At 39.2% G+C, this 21,990-nt stretch overlaps 1 protein-coding gene across 9 annotated transcripts in view; it reads left to right on the forward strand.

The window, feature by feature from the left end:
- PPP1R12B (protein phosphatase 1 regulatory subunit 12B) overlaps positions 1-21,990 on the forward strand; it is a 223,306-nt gene that overhangs the window by 110,616 nt on the left and 90,700 nt on the right. For all 9 annotated transcript variants that reach the window (XM_044267619.1, XM_044267620.1, XM_044267610.1 and 6 more), the window contains 2 exons: positions 14,697-14,787; positions 20,360-20,563. In XM_044267619.1, coding sequence (XP_044123554.1) covers positions 14,697-14,787; positions 20,360-20,563 — 295 coding nt within the window. The remainder of the gene's footprint in view (positions 1-14,696; positions 14,788-20,359; positions 20,564-21,990) is intronic.

The following is a 21,990-nucleotide window of genomic DNA, read 5'->3' on the forward strand; positions in this document are numbered from 1 at the left end:
GCTGTCCCCGAGGTTGGTGTAGGAAGCCCTTTTCCCAGTCTTTCTAGATTCCGTTCACATCACCTCCTCTATGTTTTATCTCTCACCCTTCAGATAATTCTGGGCTTCCTATCCAGAGCACGAGCTCTTTATGTCATGGCATTTCTTATCTTAAATTTTAATGATCACTCCTTTATATGTACGACTTCCTCACGAGATCCTGTTGGAAATCAGGCCTTGTTTGTTTTGAAATACAGTATCTGGAGTAGGTTTTAAAAAAAAAAAAAAGTGTAGGATGGGGCAATGGTTGGTTAAAGGGAATGAAGAAAATGAATGGATCAACACACTGATGGTGAAACTTTTCAAATGGTAAATAAATGAGCATGTGATTGGGACCACCCTAAGACAAAGCTATGTTAACTTGAATTCTAAATTTCCTCCATAACCTTAATTGAGTCCAGTAACCGTGTTGGAGCACCTACTATAAGCTAGACACAGTGCTAAATGTTAATGATGTGATGACAAAAAATAGCCCTACCTTCCTAAAACTTAGAGAATGGTGGCTAGTGGTGCAAAGAATATAAGGAATTTTATTTCACAAGAGCTTAGGCTTGTTTTTGTTACGATCTATAAGGTAGTGGCTAACACCTGATTTAGTGGGTTAGGACAGTTATTGGTTTACTTACTACTTTTTAGTGTGAATGAAAAAGTCAGTGCGTTCCTTTAGTATCAAGTTTTAAAGCTTTTTGTGTAATTACAAAAATTTCCCATAGACTGGGATTGGGGGAGATGAACAACAAAGGGACATGAGAATTTTGGGGGCTAATAGATCTATTCTCTATCCTGATTGTGGTGATTGTTACAGAATTATAGGCACTTGTCAGAACTTACAACTCTTGGACCTGTATACTTTCTAGGGCAAATTTTACTGTGTGTAAATTATATCCCAGGAAGCCTGACTTTTAAAAAGTGCCACTGAGGGTTAATTAATCTGTTATCTGAAAAGTGGGGTGGTTGGCTGGGGAAGATAATCTGTTTTACAGGCCTTCTCTGAAGAGAAATATGATTTAGGTCCCTGAAGGCCTTCCATTGTAGACCTGTCTCTTCTTAACCCAAGCTTCAGGAAAGTTCAGAAATCCCTGAAATTGTTGCAAAATTTTGTTAGGAATTTTTTTTTTTTTTCTGGGAAGAGATGACAACTTAAATCTTGTTGTTATAAGTAGGTTACTGTTCAATAAAGGTTAAAAAAAACCAGGTTGGGGTGCTTCCCCACTTCCCAGGTGCTCCCTTTTTCCTAAGGAAGGCCATCCTAGTGATTACAGCAGTTGGAGACCAGTTTCTGGAGAGTGAGAGGAGTCCATGAGTCCACTGACCTTAGTACTTAGAGCCCACCTGGTGCTAACACAGGCCTGTTCCTAATTCCCCACTTACATGGGTTAGAGCCCCCTTTTCCACCTTCTTCTTTTTTTTTTTTTTTTAAAGATTTTATTTATTTATTTGACAGACAGAGATCACAAGTAGGCAGAGAGGCAGGCAGAGAGAGAGGGGGAAGCAGGCTCCCTGCCGAGCAGAGAGCCCGATGCGGGGCTCGATCCCAGGACCCTGGGATCATGACCTGAGCTGAAGGAGAGGCTTTAACCCACTGAGCCACCCAGGTGCCCCCCTTTTCCACCTTCTTAAACCTAAACTCTCACTCCCTTCTCTGTCCTAAGGGTGACGAAAGGATATTTTTTTCCCTGAAATATTTATATTACTTTAGTATATCCTAGAAAGTACCTGTCCTTTCTAGGTCACTGCCAATTATGGTAATAAAGTGTTTTTCTAAGTGTGGAATATAACTACATCTTACTCCTTGAAACAGTCCTTTGAATATTAATAATCAATTTTTAAAGTTTGGGATGCCTGGGTGGCTCAGTCGGTTAAGTGTCCAACTCTTGATTTCAGCTCAGGTTGAGTTTTCAGGGTGGTGGGATGAAGCCCCCGCATTGGGCTCTGCACTCAGTGCAGGGTCTGCTTGTCCCCCTCCCTCTCCCTCTCCCTCTGCCTCTCCCCCCACTGTCTCTCTCAAATAAAATCTTTAAAGGTTTTGGAATTTATGAAATTTTCTACCATGTGCATATTTTAAGGAGAAAAATAATTATTTATCCATAATCTTACCATTCAGCAATACCCCACTAACATCTTTTTATATTGTGTTGATTTTGAGATTATACTGTAGATTTTTTCTTATTAAAATATTATTATTAAATATTACAAATACCCAACATATCCATTTCTGGCTCAATTAAGTTCTAGCTACATTAGCTTCAATGGGGTATTTTTTTTTTTTTTTAAGATTTTATTTATTTTTTTGACAGAGAGAGATCACAAGTAGGCAGAGAGGCAGGCAGAGAGCGAGAGAGGAGGAAGCAGACTCCCTGCTGAGCAGAGAGCCTGATGCGGGACTCGATCCCAGGACCCTGAGATCATGACCTGAGCCGAAGGCAGCGGCTTAACCCACTGAGCCACCCAGGCGCCCCTCAATGGGGTATTTTTTGTTGTTTTTTTGTTTGTTTGTTTTTTAGCTTCAGTGTTTTTTAAATAAAATATTAAAAATGTCGTTGAGGCCCCTGCGTCTGTCTCAGTCTCATCCCCTTGACTCCCTCCCTAGCTGGAGATAGTTACTATACTAAATTTTGTGTTTGTCATTTGCAAATTTTTATTAGTTATTTTTCTGTTTATATATACACATATTACTACTTTCACATTTTTTTTCCTTCCTATAAATTATATCATTCTGCACACATCATTCTGAAACCTCCTGTGTTTTACTTAGCATTCTTTTGTTCATTTTGAATGCTCATTTTAGTCCATTGTGTAGATATACCACATTTTGGTTTTGGGTTGGTTTTGTTTTTTTTTTTTCTGCTAATGTACGTTTAGGTCATTTTCTGTCTCTCTCTCTCTCTTTTATGAATACTAATTATTCTGCTGCGTTGCCGTGTACATTCTTCTTCATGTTTTCTTATCTAAATATGTAACAGTTTCTCAAGGGTATTTTTTTTCAAATGGAATTCCTGGATCTAAACAGTGAGTACCTCTTTACTTGAGATGCCAGACTGCTCTCCTATTTCTACTCTCACCAGCAATATAGGAGAGTTTCTACATCTTTACAACTAATGTTATACTTGATAATGTCAGTGGTTTGTGCTTTTGATACTCTCAGGAAGATGAAGTGGTTTTCCTTGTTTTAATTTTGCATTTCGTGATCATTAAGTGAAACTGAACATTTTCTTTTCTGTGTATTGGCTTCGTGGGTTTCCTGTTTTGTAAATTCCCTGATTATATGCCTTGTTATTATTTCCTCTTGGATTCTTGGTCCTTTTTTAAATTGGTGTAAGTTCTTTACATATTCAAAATGCTAATATTTTGCAAGTTATGTATCTGTAGTAGTTTGTGGTTTGTCTTCTAATGTCTGTACAGACTCTGTCATACGAATGTTCCATAATCTATTCAGTTGTTCCCCCTGTTGTTTCCTATTTGGATTATTTCCACGAATATTTTGTGTGTTGACTTTTTGAATTTTTTTCTTAAAAAAATATTCAGTGGTGGTGCTGAATTTGACCTGGTCTCTTTTGTAGTTAGAGATGAATGTTCGAGACAGTTGGCCCAGTCCAGTTGGTACAGCCTGTGGGTATGAAATAAAGCAGCACTTGTGCTTTTGGCACCTGAATCTGCCATTCTTGGCATCCCTAACACCTGTTCTGACCAATGAACTAACTGTAGAGTGACCTAAATAAGTAAAACATTGTCATTTGTGAAAGTGGTTTTGGCACTTGAAGCTGGAGTGCTTTTAATGGAACAAATGTTCAGAGATACAAGAATTTGAGGCAATATAGTACTTATCAAAGGTAGGTCACAGAAACACCAGGCTCACATGGTTTGTAAAGCAAAAGGAGTTCTCTGCGCTGTCATTTGGTGCCATATAACTTAAGAGGTTAGGGCGGGGGATCAGCAGACTTTTTTTGTAAAGGGCCAGACAGTAAATCTTTTGGGCCTTTTGGGCCCCGTGCTCTCTGGTGCATCTGCTCAGCTCTGCCCCTGCAACAGAGCAAGCAGTAGGCACACAGCCTTGCCCCTCATTTCTGTATTGTCCGTGACCGCTTTGGCACTACAGTGGAGGTGTTCTGTAGCCTTGCAAAGCCTGGAAGATAGGCTGTCTGGCCCTTCACAGAAAAAGTTTGCAAACTTGGCAATATTGACATTTGGGGCCAGATGATTCTTTGTCATTGCCCCTGGTGGGGACCAGATTGTTCCCTGTTGAGGACTGCTGGTCTAGAGGATTCAGAAAATGCTTCGTTTAGTTGAGGGAACTCCTCCCTCCTTTTTAAATAATTACTCTGCGTAGGGGAGATGTAGCTTTGATTGCTTGCTTAAACTTTCACTCTGATCTCAGGGTTGAGTTAGGAATGTGTCAAATGAGCACTTGAATACAGTTGTCCCTAAACTGTGAATCTCCTGATATGTGACACATACCGTATCTGGAAGTCTTTCTGATCTGTAGGTAGCTTATCAAATTGAACAGTACTTAGTCTCCCTGTGTTTAGCTTTAACCCACTTATGCCAGATTGGAAATTTGTCCCTGCATTTGTCTGTCGTGTGTTCTTTTTTGTCTCTGTTGTTTACCGCTGTTGACCTTTGCCAGCCAGCTGGGCCTGAGCCTCTAGTGAGGCAGTACTTAGAGCTCACGTGGGTAGATGCAGCAACCAGGATAGCCCAAGGGCAGATGAAATAACATCCAGAATAAGAACACAGCATCTCTCTTGCTCTGTCTTTCACACACAGAGTTCCTCCCCCTCCCCTCTGTATGAAATGAGAAGTAGTATTGATTGGTTTGGTACAGTGTATAAAATATGCATCTAATGGAATGGTATTTTGGGCACTATTAGCAGCATTCGCTGTGCCGAGCCCCAAGATTTTGCCTTCCTCGCCTTTTCTCCTCCCCTTCCTTCTCCTCCTCCTTAGTAGCAGGTTCTTAGCAAATTGCAAGCTTTGCCTCTGGCTTGCTGGATAGCAGTGGAAGCGCAAGCCTTTCCTAGTTTCCAAGGGAGACCGGGTGCTGAGACTGCAGTCTTGCCCAGCAGCCGCTTACCTTTCTTGCTATTCGTCTCCACACATCTTTTGACCTTCATTCTGCTATGCAGGCCTGCACGAGGAGGTAACAGTCCGTTTTCTTGACGCTCTCTTTGTAAAGGGGGCAGAGGGAGAGAACGGTGGTACGGGGTAAGGCATATGGGGTTAGCAGAGAATAAATGCTGCCATTAGGTAAAAAGTGTCTTTGAGGTGTGCTGTATCTTAAGCTTGTTCCTGTTCGCTGTGTCTATAAATATCTTACAGACAGGAGCTCCACCACTACATTATAGGACTTAAAAGCACCCCATGTAAAAATGCAAAATTAATGTCATAATGCTTCTGAGAGGCACAGAAAAAAAAATGGGAACTTTAATCTTTGGAAGTAAAATAAAATCAATTGGTTTTAAACTCAGCTGTCTGACAAACTGCATTCTGTTAGCTGATGTTGTATGAGCTGAATCTGGTTTTCAGGTTTAAGGAGAGAGCTTCGTGATAACGTGTCTTAATTCGATTTTCAGGACTTCTGGAGCTGTGCTTTCCAGGATGGTAGCCAGTGACCATGAGCGGCTATGTAGATTTAAGTTAACTAAAAATTAAATAAGATTAAAAATTTATTTCCTCTGTCACACTAGCACGTTTTAGGTGTTTAGTAGTCACACGTGACCAGCAACTGCCGTTTTGGACCATGCAGGGATACGACTTTTCCATTATCGTACAAAGTTCCATTGGACTCTACTAAAGCAAGTGACCTATAGAATATAGGAAATCTAGTATTTGAGCAGAAACAATGAATAGGCATTTTAGTGAGAGACTTAGAGATGGTTTGTCCAGAATCAGCGTAAAAACGGACTCACTAGGGCTTCAAGTTGCATGGGACCTTGAAACTATAGACTTACCCTTCATTTTGTAAGTGGAGAAACTAAGGTACCAAGAAATCAAACGATTCTCTTGAGGTCAAGCATGTAGTTAATGGCAGGACTGAAACTGGAACCCAGGTACGTGTTCTTTCTGCCATACCACAGTGTTAGCATTTCTAACACTAGAAATAGCGAGGGAAACTTGAACTCAAGCCTACCTTCCAGAGCCCTGGCGACTGTAGCGTCAACTGCATTCTTTGTCACTTGTGCTTTGTTCATGACAGCTTTATAATGTGTTGGTGGCAGGCTCTGAAAATGGAAAAATCATTCTTTCCCAAGATAGAGTGTTGATTATGGCATTCTTCTGGGAGACATCAGGGGAAGATAGGGGAAAGTCTAACGCAAGACATCTTTATACACTCATTCCTGATACTGCTAGGTTTGGAAGAAGAAGTGTCCTGCCCCATAAATCCACATAATTAGGGTACCCTTCACGGTGCTGGGTGGAAGAAACAGTTTTCAGTTCGTTGGTGTAATCTAAAAAAAGCTGTACTCGAAGCAGGAGTCCACAGTTCTAGTCCCTTTAGGCTTGTGACTGAACAACACTGTGAGCTTAGGCAAGTATGTTAATGTTTCCTTAGGCTTTTATCGACTCATCTCTAAAACAGGAATTTATCATCTTTGCTGCAGTCTTGGAATTAGATGACTTCTTGGAGTCATAAAGTCTTTATCCACGGGTTTATGAATCTGTTAATCCTCTTAAGTTGTCCCTCCTCTATAGCTATCTATAGCTGCTTCCAGATTGATACGGAAGTGGTTCTCTTTGGCCTTTCTGGAATACCTTGTCTCTATATCCTTATAACATAGGATATAGTCTAAGGAATGACAAGCTGTCTCATAAGACCACTAAATATTCTATAATTAACAACTGCAGCCTCATGAGTGCCGTAAAAGACACATATGGAACATGGTCCTTCCCGGTTTGAAGCTAACCATGTAAGTACCCTCTCTCTCCAGTACAGATTTTGGATACGGGACTCCTTGACGGTATTTCAAAAACCAATTTCCTATTGGTAGATTCCAGACAAAAATTTTATTCTAGGGAAAACAGCTTTGTTCTTATCTTGGAGATCATGGAAATTTATCTCTTCTTCTACTTACGGTAGTTTTATTTTACTCAGAGAGCCCTTTAATCCTTCCTAGGACATATTTTCAAGGGAATCAACACCTCTTCCAAATGAATTATCCATTTCTGGTAAAAATAATTAAGGGGAACACTTAGATTAGATGGGTTGCCTATTACCGTACACACGGCCTTTCTTTTCCAATTGCCACTGCTGAGCTTTACTGCGGCGATGAGAATAATGTCATAGGCGGTGTGGTGTGCCCTGGTGGCGGCAGCAGCGACACTGTGCTGAGTACTGGCTGTGTGCCAGCTTGTGTTCTAGGCGCTTTAAATGTTTTCTTATTTAATTTTCACAAGAACCCTATCTATACGCTGATATCTATCGCAGCTGTTAATATCTTCATAGTATAAGAAACTTAGGTTTGAGCGTACTTAAATACTTTATCCAAGGTCATTATCTAGCAAGGAAGTTGAGGAGTCAGGGTTCAAACCCAGGCGATTTGATTCCTACTCCTGGGTATTATATCACTACACTGTCCTTGTCAGAAGATATATTAGGTCTTCTGTTATTATTTATTGTGACTTTCTTCAGGTTCACTGGTGATTTGCTAGGCATTCTGTGCAGCTTCTTAAGATAATATCAGCCCATCTGTGATATATAAAGGGACACTATGAATTTAGATGCAGAGAGCAAATTATTTTTGTGATGTCATGCTAATTACCTCTAATTATGTGAATTCCACTGATTATGTAACCTCAAAGTCTTAGCAAATACAAAGAAAAATGCTTCCTGCCCTCCAGGAAACATAGTAGTAGACAAATAGGGTAATCAAAGGACTTTGGCATTGGAATTCCTTTCTGTGCCGCTGAACTGGGGTTTTAGCCTAGTTTTATCTGGATGTCACAAATATGTAGAGCCATGGCTTCTGTTATACTTTCTATTGTACTATTTTGTGAACATAGACCCATCTTCTTTTCCTAGCAATAAGGAATTGTGTTGCACTCAGATTTCGTGGATGGCTCAAATGCTTCTCAGAAAGAGCAAGGTGTGTGGAGCATGGATTTGGTATAGGAGTCACCAGATTTTTTTCTGTAAAGGACCAGATAGTGAATCCTTTAGGCTTTGCAGGCGATTTTGTCTCCACTGCAAATATTAAACTCTGTTGCTGTAGCTACATAAAACTTTATTTTACTTACAAAAATATGGCAGGCCAGATTTGGCTCAGGACCAGAGTTTGTTCACTACCTGATCTAGATTTTAGAAAGTCTTAGGACCTGGGCTCTACTTAAAACTTAGTACGTCCCCAAGGCAACTTAAGTTAGATGTGTCACTTTTGTGAACCTTGGGATCCACATCTAGGTAAAGGAAAATGAATGGAAGTGTTACTTCCTTCCTCAAGATATTTACAAATTCAAGTATTGGAGTTTTCTGGGTTTTTTAATTTTTCTTTTACAATTTAAATCATAAACCTCTCATATATTGACACACGTAATGAAATAGTATACATAGTATATACTACATGTATACTGTATAATAGTATACATAGTATACTATAATAGAATACATTTACTAAAAAGATACACTAAATACATACATATGTACATGATAATAATCTAGACATAGATGTGGTAGAATGGAAATGGGTTATTTTCATGTGGTGGAATTTAAGTTTATATTTTTTTTCCGTTTTTGTCTTCTAATTTTTCTGTGAAAAACATGTATGACTTCAAATATTTAAGACTTCTTACCTATCAGGTCTGTTTTTACCTTGTCTCTCATTCAGTAAAACTCTATAGAGTATGCAATGGGAGTATGCAATCGGAGAAGCCAGTTTGAAGCTCTTTTCTTTCACTGTGGCTCCCATCTAGTATGGAAAGAAAGGTTAACAGTCAAGAATTAAGTATAAGAGTGATGCTTTCTTTATTTTGCAGGTAGAAATGACATGTGTGTAGGCCAGTTGGTAACCCAGACAGAATTTCATGGGGAGCTAGTCCCCAATGGTCCAGAGCTTTCCATGTTTGGAGACTTAATTTTTTTCAGTTCACCCAGAAGAGAGGAACATATTAAGGAAGGACTCAAACCTACCAAACTTACAGTGGATTAATACATGTATCAGAATTCCAAATCTACTAATCCATATCAAGGGAAAAAGTAAGACTGTTAAAATATAGCTTGGGGGCACCTGGATGACTCAGTTGGTTAAGCATCTGCCTTCAGCTCAGGTCATAATCCCATGGTCCTGGGTTTGAGCCCCACATCAGGCTCCCCACTGAGCGGGGAGTCTGCTTCTCCCTCTCCCTCTGCCTCTCCCCCTGCTTGGACTCTCTCTCTCTCTCTCTGTCAAATGAATAAATGAAATCTTTTTAAAAATATCTATAGCTTGATTGGGGACCTCTGCTTCAGGCTATGGCATATCTTGTATTAGACAAACTCTCCAACTGAGAATAACTAGGAAAACTGGGCAGATATTAAAAAGTATCTTTGAAGATATTGGAGAGTTATTAAGGAAGTGAAGACTTGAGGGATCAAGATCCTAGAGAGAAAGAAATCATAAAGAGGCGAACCCAACAATTGGCCGTGCTTTTCCCTTTGAGGCATTTGCTGATTAATAGAGCTGTAGCTGCAAAGCTAAGAAACTGGGCAGGATTTTCAGCAATTGAAGTCTCATGGAGCTGAAGGAACAAAAACTGGGGTTCAGATAGTGGGGCCCCATATATTCACCTGGGACCACTGAAGAACTACTTTCTAAAGTGAGAACTTACCAGAAATAGACCAGCCCTTGTAAACACTGAAGTTTGCCTTCCAATTAGCTTAATCTCAAGGTAGATGAAGGTCATTTGCCTTGGCCCTGTAGTTCTCAGAGTATGGTCTCCAGATCAGAAGCATCACGGAGACCTAATTAGAAATACAAATTCTTAGACCCTACTCCAGACCTGATGAATCAGGACATCTAGGGGTGGGGCCTGACAAGTTGTATTTCACAAGCCCCCTAAGAAACGCTGATGCAGATGGAAGTGTGAGAATCACTTCCTTAACCTAAGTGCCAGAGGAAAAGAATATTCTCTCATTAAAAATGTTTGGCAGTTGATGCTTGCTGGATGCTCAGCCTCTGAGCAGTAATGGGTTCAGTGTTAAATGTGATAAATACTGTATTTTGTATTTTTTAAATTGGAGCTATAATGTGGAAATGGTCCAAAGAAGACAGCTTCCTTTATGCAGTGTGCTTTTTTTTTAAACAAGTAACAACTCCATTTAAGAAACAGTTACTACTTTGAAGTCTTATCAGTGAGAAAGATGTATATGCACTTACAGTTTTCCTAATAAAGACATGTATTCAAAGTAAAACAAAATGTGTATTTTTTTTCAGAGATTAGCAGACATACCAAGAAATAAGACTGATTTATCAAAATACTAAGAAAACTAAACAACAGGAAACAGTACGAATAGAGCCAGATATTGATGTTATCAAACATGGACTTTAAATTAATTATGGTTAATATGTTCAAGAAAATAGAAGGTGGAGAATTTCAACAGAGAACTGCGGTCTATTTTTAAAAAGAATCAAATAGAAATTCTAGAACCGAAACTTTAAATAACTGTAATTAGAAACTCAACTGGTGAATTTATAGTAGACCAGCTGAAGTGAGGATTAGTGAACTAATTAGATGGATGATAACAAATATCTAGTGCAAGGTGTCCAGCTGGCTCCCCTGGAAGAGCGTGCAACTCTGGACCTAGGGGTTGTGAGTGCAAGCCTTATAGTGAGTGTAGAGATTACTTAAATAAATAAAACTTAAAAGAAAAAGAAAATAACTCAGAATGAAACTCAGACAGAGACTAGGAAGGGAAATATAGAAAAAGCATAATAAATAAATAGAATATGGCAAATAAGGTCTAACATAAGTAGAATTGTAATGCAGAGGAAAGAAAAAGAAGAATTAGCTGCTTTTTTTCCTGGGACACCATTTTTTACTTGAAAGAATGACTAGGCAAACTATGGTCCTTTAGAGTTAGGTATCTGGCAGACATTTTCTTGAAAATGAATACAGTGAGCTTGTCACAAAGTTAGTTGTTGCCAATTACAAAATAAATTTCAAGGAGAGATTAGAATTTTGGAAAACTTGTATCTGCCATTATGAGTGATATTATTGACTGCTTCCCAATATTTGAAGACTGCCCCAAGATCAAAGGTGATATTAAAGAATGATTTTTTATGTTTTATTTTTCTTTTTTTTGAGATATAATTGACATATTGTATTAGTTTTAGGTGTACAACTTAGTGATTTAATAAATATGTTACAAAATGATTACTACAGTGAGTTTAGTTAACATCCATCATCACACATAATTATAATTTTTTCCCTCTTAAGAACTTTTAAAATTACTCTTTTAACAACTTTCAAGTTTATAATACAGCATTGTTATTTATAGTCACCATACTGTACATCATATACCCAGGGTTTACTAATCTTATAAATGAAATTTTATACCTTTTGAGCACCTTGACCTACTTTGCCCAGCCACAGATCAGTTCTCCATTTCTATGAGTTTGTGTTTTTTTAAGATTTCACATATAAGTGAGATTAGATTTTTTTTCCCCTCTTATTTTGTATGAGTTCTTTATCTGTTTTGGATATTAGCCTTACCAGATATATTATTTGCTAGTGTTTTCTTCCATCTGTAGGTTGCCTTTTCTTGTTGATGGTTTGCTTTGTTGTACAGAAGCTTTTTAGTTTGATACAGTCCCACTTAATTTATTTTTGCTCTTGTTGCCTTTGCTTTTGGTGTCAAATCCAAAAAAATCATCATCAGGGCTATGTTAAGGAGCTTACCCCTATGTTACAGAATATGATTTATAAAACTATTAACTTTATAATGCAATGTGTCAACATTTGGGAGATCTGCACCAGTGTTTTCCAAATGACCGATGTGCGATGACCCAAATTCGTGCAGGAGTAAGAAGGTCCATTCAAAATGCAAGACAGACCAATAGATTTCAATATAACAATATGTACAGTCTGTTAACATGGTTTCAGATTCCACTTGCTACTAACCATTTTTGTCTTTCTTTTTTATGCTACTAACCTTTGAGAAACTGCCATTTGTGTTTTAGTATATACTTTTAAAGAAGAATATCCATAATTATCTAAAAAGGCTATTACAACACTACTGGATTTACCAACTACAAACCTGTAAAAGACTGTATATTCTTTATATATTTTAATTGAAACACCATTATACAACATAATGAATAAAGTGTGAATGAAAATCTGGTTATCTTCTACTAAGCCAGTGTTGAAGAAAATGATAAAAATGTAACACAACAGGGCGCCTGGGTGGCTCAGTGGGTTAAAGCCTCTGCCTTCGGCTCAGGTCATGATCTCAGGGTCCTGGGATCGAGTCCCACATCGGGCTCTCTGCTCAGCAGGGAGCCTGCTTCCTCCTCTCTCTCTGCCTGCCTCTGCCTACTTGTTATCTCTGTCAGTCAAATAAATAAATAAAATCTTTAAAAAAAAAAGTAACACAACATCCTTACTAAAATCTTTTGTTTTAGATAATAGTTATTTTTCATAAAAGCTAAGTTATTGATGTAACTTTCTGTAACAGGGCTATTATTTTTAAATGCATTAGTGCATATTTTTAAAATTCATCAGTTTTAATTTCTGCTAGGGTAAATATGAATAGATATACATAAACAAAAGCCCTTTGGGGGGGGTCTTCAGTAATTTTTAAGAATGTAAAAGGGTGGCACCTAGTGGCTTAGTCAGTTAAGCATCTACCTTCAGCTCAGGCCATGATCCCAGCATCCTGGGATCAAGCCCCACGTCTGGCTCCATGCTCAGTAGGGAGTCTGTTTCTCCCTCTTCCTCTGCACTTCCCTCTTGCACACTCTCTCTCTCAAATAAATAGATAAAATCTTAAAAAAAAATGTAGGGGCACCTAGGTGGCTCAGTTGGCTAAGCATCTGCCTTCGGCTTAGGTAATGATCTCAGGGTCCTGGGATGGAGCCCCTCATCTGGCTCCCTGCTGAATGGGAAGCCTATTTCTCACTCTGCCTGCCACTTTCCTCTGTGTGTGCTCTCTCTGTCTGTCAAATAAGTAAAATCTTAAAAAATATATATAGATATAGATATAATGTAAAAGGACCCTGAAACCAAAAAATTAAAGTATCATTGCTACAGATACTAAAATGACAGTTGAAATATACAGGAGTAAAATAAATAAATAAAATATACAAAAACATTATGAATAATTTTGTGCCACTAAATATAAGAATATTAAGTTCTTTGAAAAATAAATATTACCAAAACAGAAAATTTGACTAGGCCTAAGTCAATTAAAGAAATTGAACCCCTTATTTAAAACCCTCCTGTAAGGGGCACCTGGGTGGCTCAGTGGGTTAAAGCCTCTGCCTTCGGCTCAGGTCATGATCTCAGGGTCCTGGGATTGAGCTCCGCATGGGGCTCTCTGCTCAGCAGGGAGCCTACTTCCTCCTCTCTCTCTCTCTGCCTGCCTCTCTGCCTACTTGTGATCTGTCACATAAATAACTAAAAATCTTTATTAAAAAAAAAAAAAACCTCCCATAAAGAACACTTTAACTCCAGATGGCTTCATTGGTGCACTTTACTAATTGCTTAAGAAGGAAACAACCTTAATCTTATACAAATTCTTACAGAAAATAGACAAGGAGAAAACACTTCCCAACTTGTATGATCTTATTTCTAGAGCTGACCAGGTTATTATAAGAAGGGAAAATTACAGGCCAATTTCTCTAATAAATGTGGATAGAGAAATCCTAAACTAAACAATACTGAATCTATAGAAAAGTAAGTCTATGTAGGGGTCTCTGGCTAGCTCAGTCAGTAGAGTATGCAACTCTTAATCTCAGGGTTGTGAGTTCAAGCCCCATGTTGTGTACAGAGCTTACTTAAAAAAATAATAAAACAATATTTCTTTAAAAAAATGATACATCATGGCCAAGTTGAGCTTATCCTAAGAATCCAATGTTATTTTATCATTCAAAAATTATTCAGTGCAATTCACCATATTAACAGAAAAAAGAAGGAAAATTATAATTTCAGTATATGGGGAAGAAAACCATATGAGTTCAACACACACTAATGATTAAAAAACAGAACCAATAACAACAAAACCCTCTTAGCCTACTTCCTCCTGGGATAGAAAGGAGTTGTTTGAACTTGAGAAGCAGTGTCTACAGAAATCTTGCAGTAGACATCAGGGTGATAAAATGCTGAATGCTTTGTCTCTGAAGGCAAGAACAAAGCATGGAAACTTGCTATCATCACTCCTTTTCAACATATCCTGGAGGCTCTAGCCGGAGCATTAAAGCAAGAAAAGAAAGAAAGAAAAATTGTAAGGATGTGGAAAGAAGAAATGAAATTCTCATTTTATAGATGACATGATTCTGCTTGAACAGTAATACATTTACAAGTAATGTCTTGTTTTCACTGTTAGCATTTCTATCATTTTGATTCTGCCTAAGTTCATTCTAAGAGTATAGAAATCACCACAGTATGTGGAAGTACCTTGTCATTCCCCATTCCCCAAGTACATGCAACAAAGGTCTCTTACTTCTGCTATGACTTTTTGTTCTCTACAGATCATATCTGACTCCTGTACGGGATGAGGAAGCAGAATCCTTACGAAAAGCACGCTCCAGACAAGCTCGGCAGACTCGAAGGTCTACCCAAGTGAGTGTGGCCTTCTTTTTTATGTCTTTTTGTCTATCATCCTTTCTGTTGGCAGAACGATTAAAAAATCTTAAGACGAGTTCCTTACTCCAGCCACTGTTGTAAGAGTTTTCACCTGTGTTAAACTTATACTACATAGTATCAGATGAATTTATAGCTCCATCTGCCCACTCTCACTTTTATTCCTCTAGGCTCAGAGCAGGTTTCTCTCCTTTCCTTCACAAGACTAATCATTCCATTTGTATTTAAGAGGCCACATCTGAAGAATCCCTAAAGGAGAAGGGTTTGGCAGTTCCTCAAAATGTTATCTGTACAGTTATCATATGACCCAGCAATTCTACTGTTAAGGTATATAGTCAAGAGAAGTGAAAACACATGTCCACACAGAAACTTGGACATAGGGATGCCTGGGTGGCGCAGTCAGTTGGGCAGCTGCCTTCAGCTCAGATCATGATCCCGGAGTTCTGAGATCAAGCCCCACATCAGGCTCCTTGCTCAGTGGGGAGCCTGCTTCTCCCCTGCCTGCCATTCTCCCTGCTTGTGCTTGCTCACACTTCAAATAAATAAATAAATAAAAGAAACTTGTACATAGATGTTTATATAACAGCATTATTCACAACAGCCCACATCCCAAATTCAGTGTCATCTCTGAACTCTGACCAGAGTTTACTTGCTGTGTAGACCAACTCATGTGGAGTTTACAAGCTTGCTGTAGAGTTGAGTCCTGGGCCCCCAGCAGCAGCAAGGGTTAGCATTGTGTGGCTGGATGTGCCTTAGCTATCTTCAGCAGGTGTAGGAGTGGTGGGCACAGGCTGAACCATCAAGCAAACCAAATAAATTAAGCAGTTAGCGTAATTGGGAAAAAAGAAAACAAATTTCCATCAATAAAGGAATGGATAAACAAAATATTATAGATCTGTACAATAGAATATTATTTGGCAATGAAATGATACATGCTAATGCTACAATGTGCAGGAACCTTGAGAAAACATTATGTTAGGTGAAAGAAACAAGACATGATTCCATTGATATGAAAAGATCGAGAATAGGCAAAGCCAGAGAAATAGAAGAAATTAGTGGAGCACCTGGGTGGCTCAGTCACTTAAGCGTCCAACTCTTGGTTTCCGCTCAGGTCATGATCTCAGGGTCATGCATCAGGCTCCGTGCTGGCCATGGAGCCTGCTTAAGATTCTCTTCCTCTCCCTCTGATCCTCCCCCAACCTCACACTCACTCGCTGTCTCTCTTTAAAAAAAAGAAAGAAAGAAAGAAAAGAAAATAGGTTAGTGGTTGCCAGGGTGGGAGAGAGGAAGGAATGGGAGGGACTGCTGACGGAAGGAGTTTCTTTTTGGGGTGATGAAACGTTCTGAAATGAGACGGTGATGATGGTTGTGGAACTCTGAACATGCTAAAACCACTAAATTCTATACAGGCATCCCTCATTTTCTTATGCTTTGCAGATACTGCTTATGTTTGTTTGTTTGTTTAAGTAATCGGAAGTTCAAAGTTCAGTGGCGGAAGTAGCAAGGGAACTAGATTTAGCAGCGGAGCCTAAACATGGAACGGAATGGCTGAAATCTCATGATGAAACACGAACAGGTGGGAGGTCGCTTCTTACAGATGAGCAAAAAAAGTTGTTTCTTGAGACGGGATGTACTCCCGGTGAAGACTATTGAGATGACAACAAAGGATTTAGAATATGATCTCAACTTAGCTGATGAAACAGTGGCAGGGTTGGAGGGATTAACTCCAATTTTGAAAGCAGTTCTGCGGTGGGTAAAATGCTGCCAAATAGCATCCCATGCTACAGAGAAATTGTTCATGAAAACAAGAGTCAAGCAACGCGGTACACTCCTTCACTGTTGTTGTATTGTAAGGAATTGCCACAGCCGCTCTGATTAGTCAGCAGCCAATAGCGTAAAGGCAAGAGCCTCCACCAGCAAAAAGACTATGTTTTACGACTTCCTGAAAGCTCAGACAATGGTTAGCATTTTTTTTTAGCAATAAAGTATTTTTTAATTCAGGTATGTACATTGTTTTTTGAACATAATGTTATTGCATACTTAATAGACCACAGTATAGTACGAACATAACTTTTATAAGTACCGGGAAACCAAAAAATTTATTTGACTCACTGTATTGTGTTACTCACTTTATCATGGTGGTCTGGAACCAGACCCTCAGTATCTCTGAAATATGCCTGTACTTTATTTATTTATTTTTAAAGATTTTGTTTATTTATTTGACAGAGAGAGACAAAGTGAGAGAAGGAACACAAGCAGGGGGAGTGGGAGAGGGAGAAGAAGGTTTTCCACTGATCAGGGAGCCCGATGTGGGTTCGATCCCAGGACCCTGGGATCATGACCTGAGCCGAAGGCAGACACATAAAGATTGAGGCACCCAGGCACCCCATACCTGTACTTTAAAAGGGTAGGTTTTATGATCTGGGAGTTAGGTTTCAATAAAGATATATATATATATATATATATATTTTTTTTTTTTTTTTTAAAGATTTATTTATTTATTTTAGAGAGAGAAAGCGCGTGCGTGCCTGCACAGGGCAGAGGAAGGGGCAGAGGGAGAAGAGAGAGAATGTCAAGCAGACTCCCTGCTGAGCATGGAGCCCGAGGCGGGGCTCGATCCCAGGACCCTGAAACCATGATCTAAGCCAAAATCAAGAGTTGGCCACTGAACCCACTGAGCCACCCAGGCACCTCTTCAATAAAAGATCGTTTTAAAAGAAAAAAAAAATCACTAAGGGAGCCACTGAAGTAAGGAAGAGACTGGATATAATCTGCATTTATATAAAATATACATATAAATATTTATATATATAATATTAAGAAATTCATATATATACATATATAATTTTTTATTAAATTTTTTTTTTTTTAAGTAGGCTCCATGCCCAGTATAGAGCCCAACACAGGGCTGGAACTCACAACCCTGAAATCAATACCTGAGCTGAGGTCAAGAGTTGGAGGCTATGGAGTGCCTAGGTGACTCAGTCACACGCTTGCTCTCTCTCCCTCTTAAAAAAAAAAAATAAAGCATCTGATGCTTAACCAACTGAGCCACCCAGTGCCCCAATCTGCGTAATATTGCAGAAATCACCATGCAGAGAATTGATGGGAATGGACGACGAAAGTATGTTTGGCAAGGCAGGAAACAAGAAGACGTGTTAGGAAGTGTCACAGTAGTCCGAGCTGGGAAAAACACCACCATGAACTCAGGATGCACTGGCAGGGAGAAGAGAGAGAAAGCTGTGACTTGGCATTAAGGAGGCAGAGGATGATGAGCTGATAAAACACAATTAAAAGGAGCAGCCAGAGAGATGAAAGGTAAGCCAAGAAATAGGAACAGCATAGAAGTCAATGTGAAGTCAGTTTCCTGGTAAAGGGTGAAGGTAACAGTTGTAAATGCTACAGAGGTCAGGCAGGAAAGCTGAAGACTGAAGAAAAGAACTTAATTAATTTATTTTTTTAAGATTTATTTATTTATTTGAGGGATGCCTGGGTGGCTCAGTTGGTTAGGCATCTGCCTTTGGCTCAGGTCATGGTCCCAGGGTGCTGGGATCAAGCCCTGCACCAGGCTCCTGCTCAGTGGAGAGCCTGCATCTCCCTCTCGCTCTGCCTGCCTCTCTGCCTACTTGTGCTCTCTCTATATATTTCTCTGTCAAATAAATAAATGAAATCTTTAAAAAAGGAGATTTATTTATTTGAGAGAGAGAGAGTGAGGGAGAGAAAGAGAGCACAAACAGGGAGAGTGGCAGAGGGGGAGGGAGAAGCAGATGCCCTGCTGTGCAAAGAGCCCCATGTGGGGCTTGATCCCACAACCCCAGGATCATGACCTGAGCCAAAGGCAGACGTTTAACTGACTGAGCCACTCAGGCGCCCCAGAAAGGGACTTTATAAATAGTCCCAATCGTACCCCAGTCTTCCCTGACTTTTCCAAAGTAGGTTAAGTGTCCTTCCTTTGTAGTAACTATGACTACTGTTACTTTGTTTTTGCTTCATTATTTCTCTGTTTTTCCCTCTTAGAATGTAACCTCCATAAAGACCAAGACTGACAATAACTTTTTTGTTTTGGTTTGGTTTATTGTGATAAAATACACATAACATGCAATTTACCACTTTAGCCATTTAAGTGTACAGTTCAGTGTTGTTAAGTTCATTTGTGTTATTTTGCGACTGTTACCACCATCCATCTCCAGAACATTTTTGATCTTCCCAAACTAAAACTCTAATGTATATTCAACAGTAATTCCCTCTCCCACCCCCTTCAGGTTCTGGCCACCACCATTCTACTTCTCGTCTGTCTGAATTTGATCAGTCCAAGTACTTCTCACAAGTAGAGTCCTACAGTAGTTGTCCTTCGGTGGCTGGCTTACTTCACTTAGCGTAATGCCGTCAGCGTTCATCCTCGTCACAGCCTGTGTCGGTGCTTCATTCTTCTTTAGGAATGAAGGGTATTCCACTCCGTGGTTAGACCGTATGCTGTTCATTCATTCACTTGTGGATAGCCACCTTTTGTCCACTGTGAATAATACTGCTGGGAGCGCGGATGTACAAATGATCTCTTAGAGACCCTGCTTTCAGTCCTTTTGGGTAAATACTCAGAAGCAGAATTTTCTGGATCATACTTTTTTGTCTTAATGACTTATATTCATTCCATTATGCTCATCTGTTTATTACGTCTTTTCCATTAGATTAAAAGGTTCTTCAGTGCAGGAATCATTTGATTTGTCTGTAGTTCCAGTGCTTAAGGACACTTAATTTATTAAGAGAATGAGTGAGTAAATTCATGAGTAGTTAACAACAACAACAACAGGGTATAGTACTTGCTTAACTACCTCCAGCTTTAGAACTTCCTTCTCCTGAAGACTTGAGCACATAACTGCTTGAGTTGGAATCAGTTCGCTCTTGTCCTAACTCTCTCCCTTCTTCTGCAGATGGCTCCTCCTTGTTTTTCTTCTGTACTGCTGCTCCTAAGAGCCTGGGGGAAATAACAGTTGTTGGAATGTCTCTGTGTCACATTCCTAGAGTTACTTAGGAAATCATCTTAGAGTAAAGCTAATTTAGGTGGTGTCCTTTTTGTTGGTTGTTGATTGGTTTTTTTGTTGTTATAGCCTGGCTCAAATTTTCACCTTTTTGAGCCTGATTTTTCTTTCTATAAATAAAATCAAGTTTTTCTTATTATCCACGGTTTAGAGAATTTGTTTCGGTAGCCATTTGTTCTTGGGAGGTATGCAGCTTTCTAATGAAGGTGTTGAGAATTAAGGCTATGAGAGAAGTATATCTATGACAGGCAGCCGTCAGTGTTGCCCTATTTTCTGGCACTCAAACTGGAAAAGCTAAAGTATTACATTTGAAATACGCATGGGCTCAGGCTGGGGCTCTCTGCACACCGAGGTGTTTATTTTAAGCAGATCTTACTTGAAATGGCCTCATACGTTTTGAGAGCTTCATTTGGAATTTGATACTACTAGAACTTTAAGGCAGTCTCCCTGCTTATTTATCAAGAGTTACTCCACGGTTAAAGGGAAACTTCCCTGACCTTGTATCATTTTCCCAGGGCGTGACACTGACGGACCTTCAGGAAGCAGAAAGGACTTTCAGCCGGTCAAGAGCTGAACGGCAAGCTCAGGAGCAGCCTAGCCAGAAGCCCGCAGGCACCGAAGGGCTTGAGGGAAGCTCAGAGAAGCATGAGCCCTCTGCAGTTCCGGCAAAGGAAGCTGGCGAGGGTGGTCAGCCCTGGGGCGGGAGTCTGGATGAAGAAGTAAGTCACTGGCATGTACTGTGCTAAAAGCAGGGTCATTAACGTGGGGAATCCCTCCTCGCTGGTAACTCGAGCACAGTGCTCCTTTGCAGTGGACAACGCATAGAAAACACTGGTAACGTCTGTCTGTGATTGGCAAACCTGAGTGGCTGAAAGAACTCAGAGGATGTCCGTCCGTCAGTCATCGTTTTGTGCTTGGAGTTAACTGACGCTTATTTTTCATCCAGTTTTATTGAGATGTTGACCTATAACAGTGAATTAACATGCAACATTTTATTAACTTTAGTTTATGTACAATGTGATGATTTGATACGTGTGTATGTTGTGAAATGATTACCACAATAAATTCCATTAACTAAATTAATTCTTTAACTAAAGATGTTTTTCTATTCTCAAGAGAGAGGTTATAGTATAATAAAAATACAAATAGAAATAAAAGGATTTACTGAGTGTCTACTTTATACTGGGCATTATTTCAACGATTTCGTATGTATTCAAAACAACCCTCCGAGGTAGATGATATTATTTATATTGTACATGTTAGGAAATCAGGTCACAAAGAGGTTAGGTAACTTGCCCAGCATTTCACACAGATGCGAAGTGGTTAAGCAGGACTAGAGCACAGGCAGTCAAGCTCCAAAGTGCTCTCCCAACCATGATTAAATTATTGTCTAAACCCCTGCAAACCTAGGAGTTTACGAAGCACCCCCTTAATCCCATGCCACAAGATGTCACTATTGAGGTGGACAGTTTTAGCTTATGTTCCCTTTCTCAAGTGGAGTTGGTAGTCAAATGTATAGGGTTCTATTTAGGGTGAACATAACTTCTAGTTTACTTAAGATGGTTCAAATTATACCTGTTATCTTAGTGTAATTATTGATATCATTCATCTCCACTCTCCGAAGTATCTTAATTGGGATGACAAATTTTTCTCATCACCATAGTTAGAGGAAGAAGAAATCTCCTTGCTCCAACTCTGAATGGCTAGGTTATATAAACTAATTGAGGTTCTTTTTTTTATTATTTTTTCTGTCGGCTACTGTTTATTGATTACTTACTCCTAGCCACTGTTCTAAGGAGAGCATACATTACCTTTATAATCCTCACAACCCTCTCTGAGAAAGTTATTATCCCTACTTTACATAGGAGAAAGCTGAGGCTTAGAGAAGTTAAGTAACTTATTCAGGGCCACACAGCTAGTAAGTGCTGAAACTAGAATTTGAACCAAGTTCTGTCTCATTCCAAAGCTTACTATATTTTATTGCTTCTGTCTTTATAAACAAAAACATACACAATCTCTACATGTAGTAAGAATTTCTCTCTGTGTGCACCTTTAATAAATCAAGTTAAGGCTTATTGTCAGGCTCTGTCTTTCTCCTTGGGGAAAAAATTCAAAGTGGAAAATGGGAAATTTTTTAAAAAGAGTT

The sequence above is a fragment of the Neovison vison genome, chromosome 10, assembly GCF_020171115.1.
Source record: "Neovison vison isolate M4711 chromosome 10, ASM_NN_V1, whole genome shotgun sequence".
NCBI classification, from domain to species: domain Eukaryota; kingdom Metazoa; phylum Chordata; class Mammalia; order Carnivora; family Mustelidae; genus Neogale; species Neogale vison.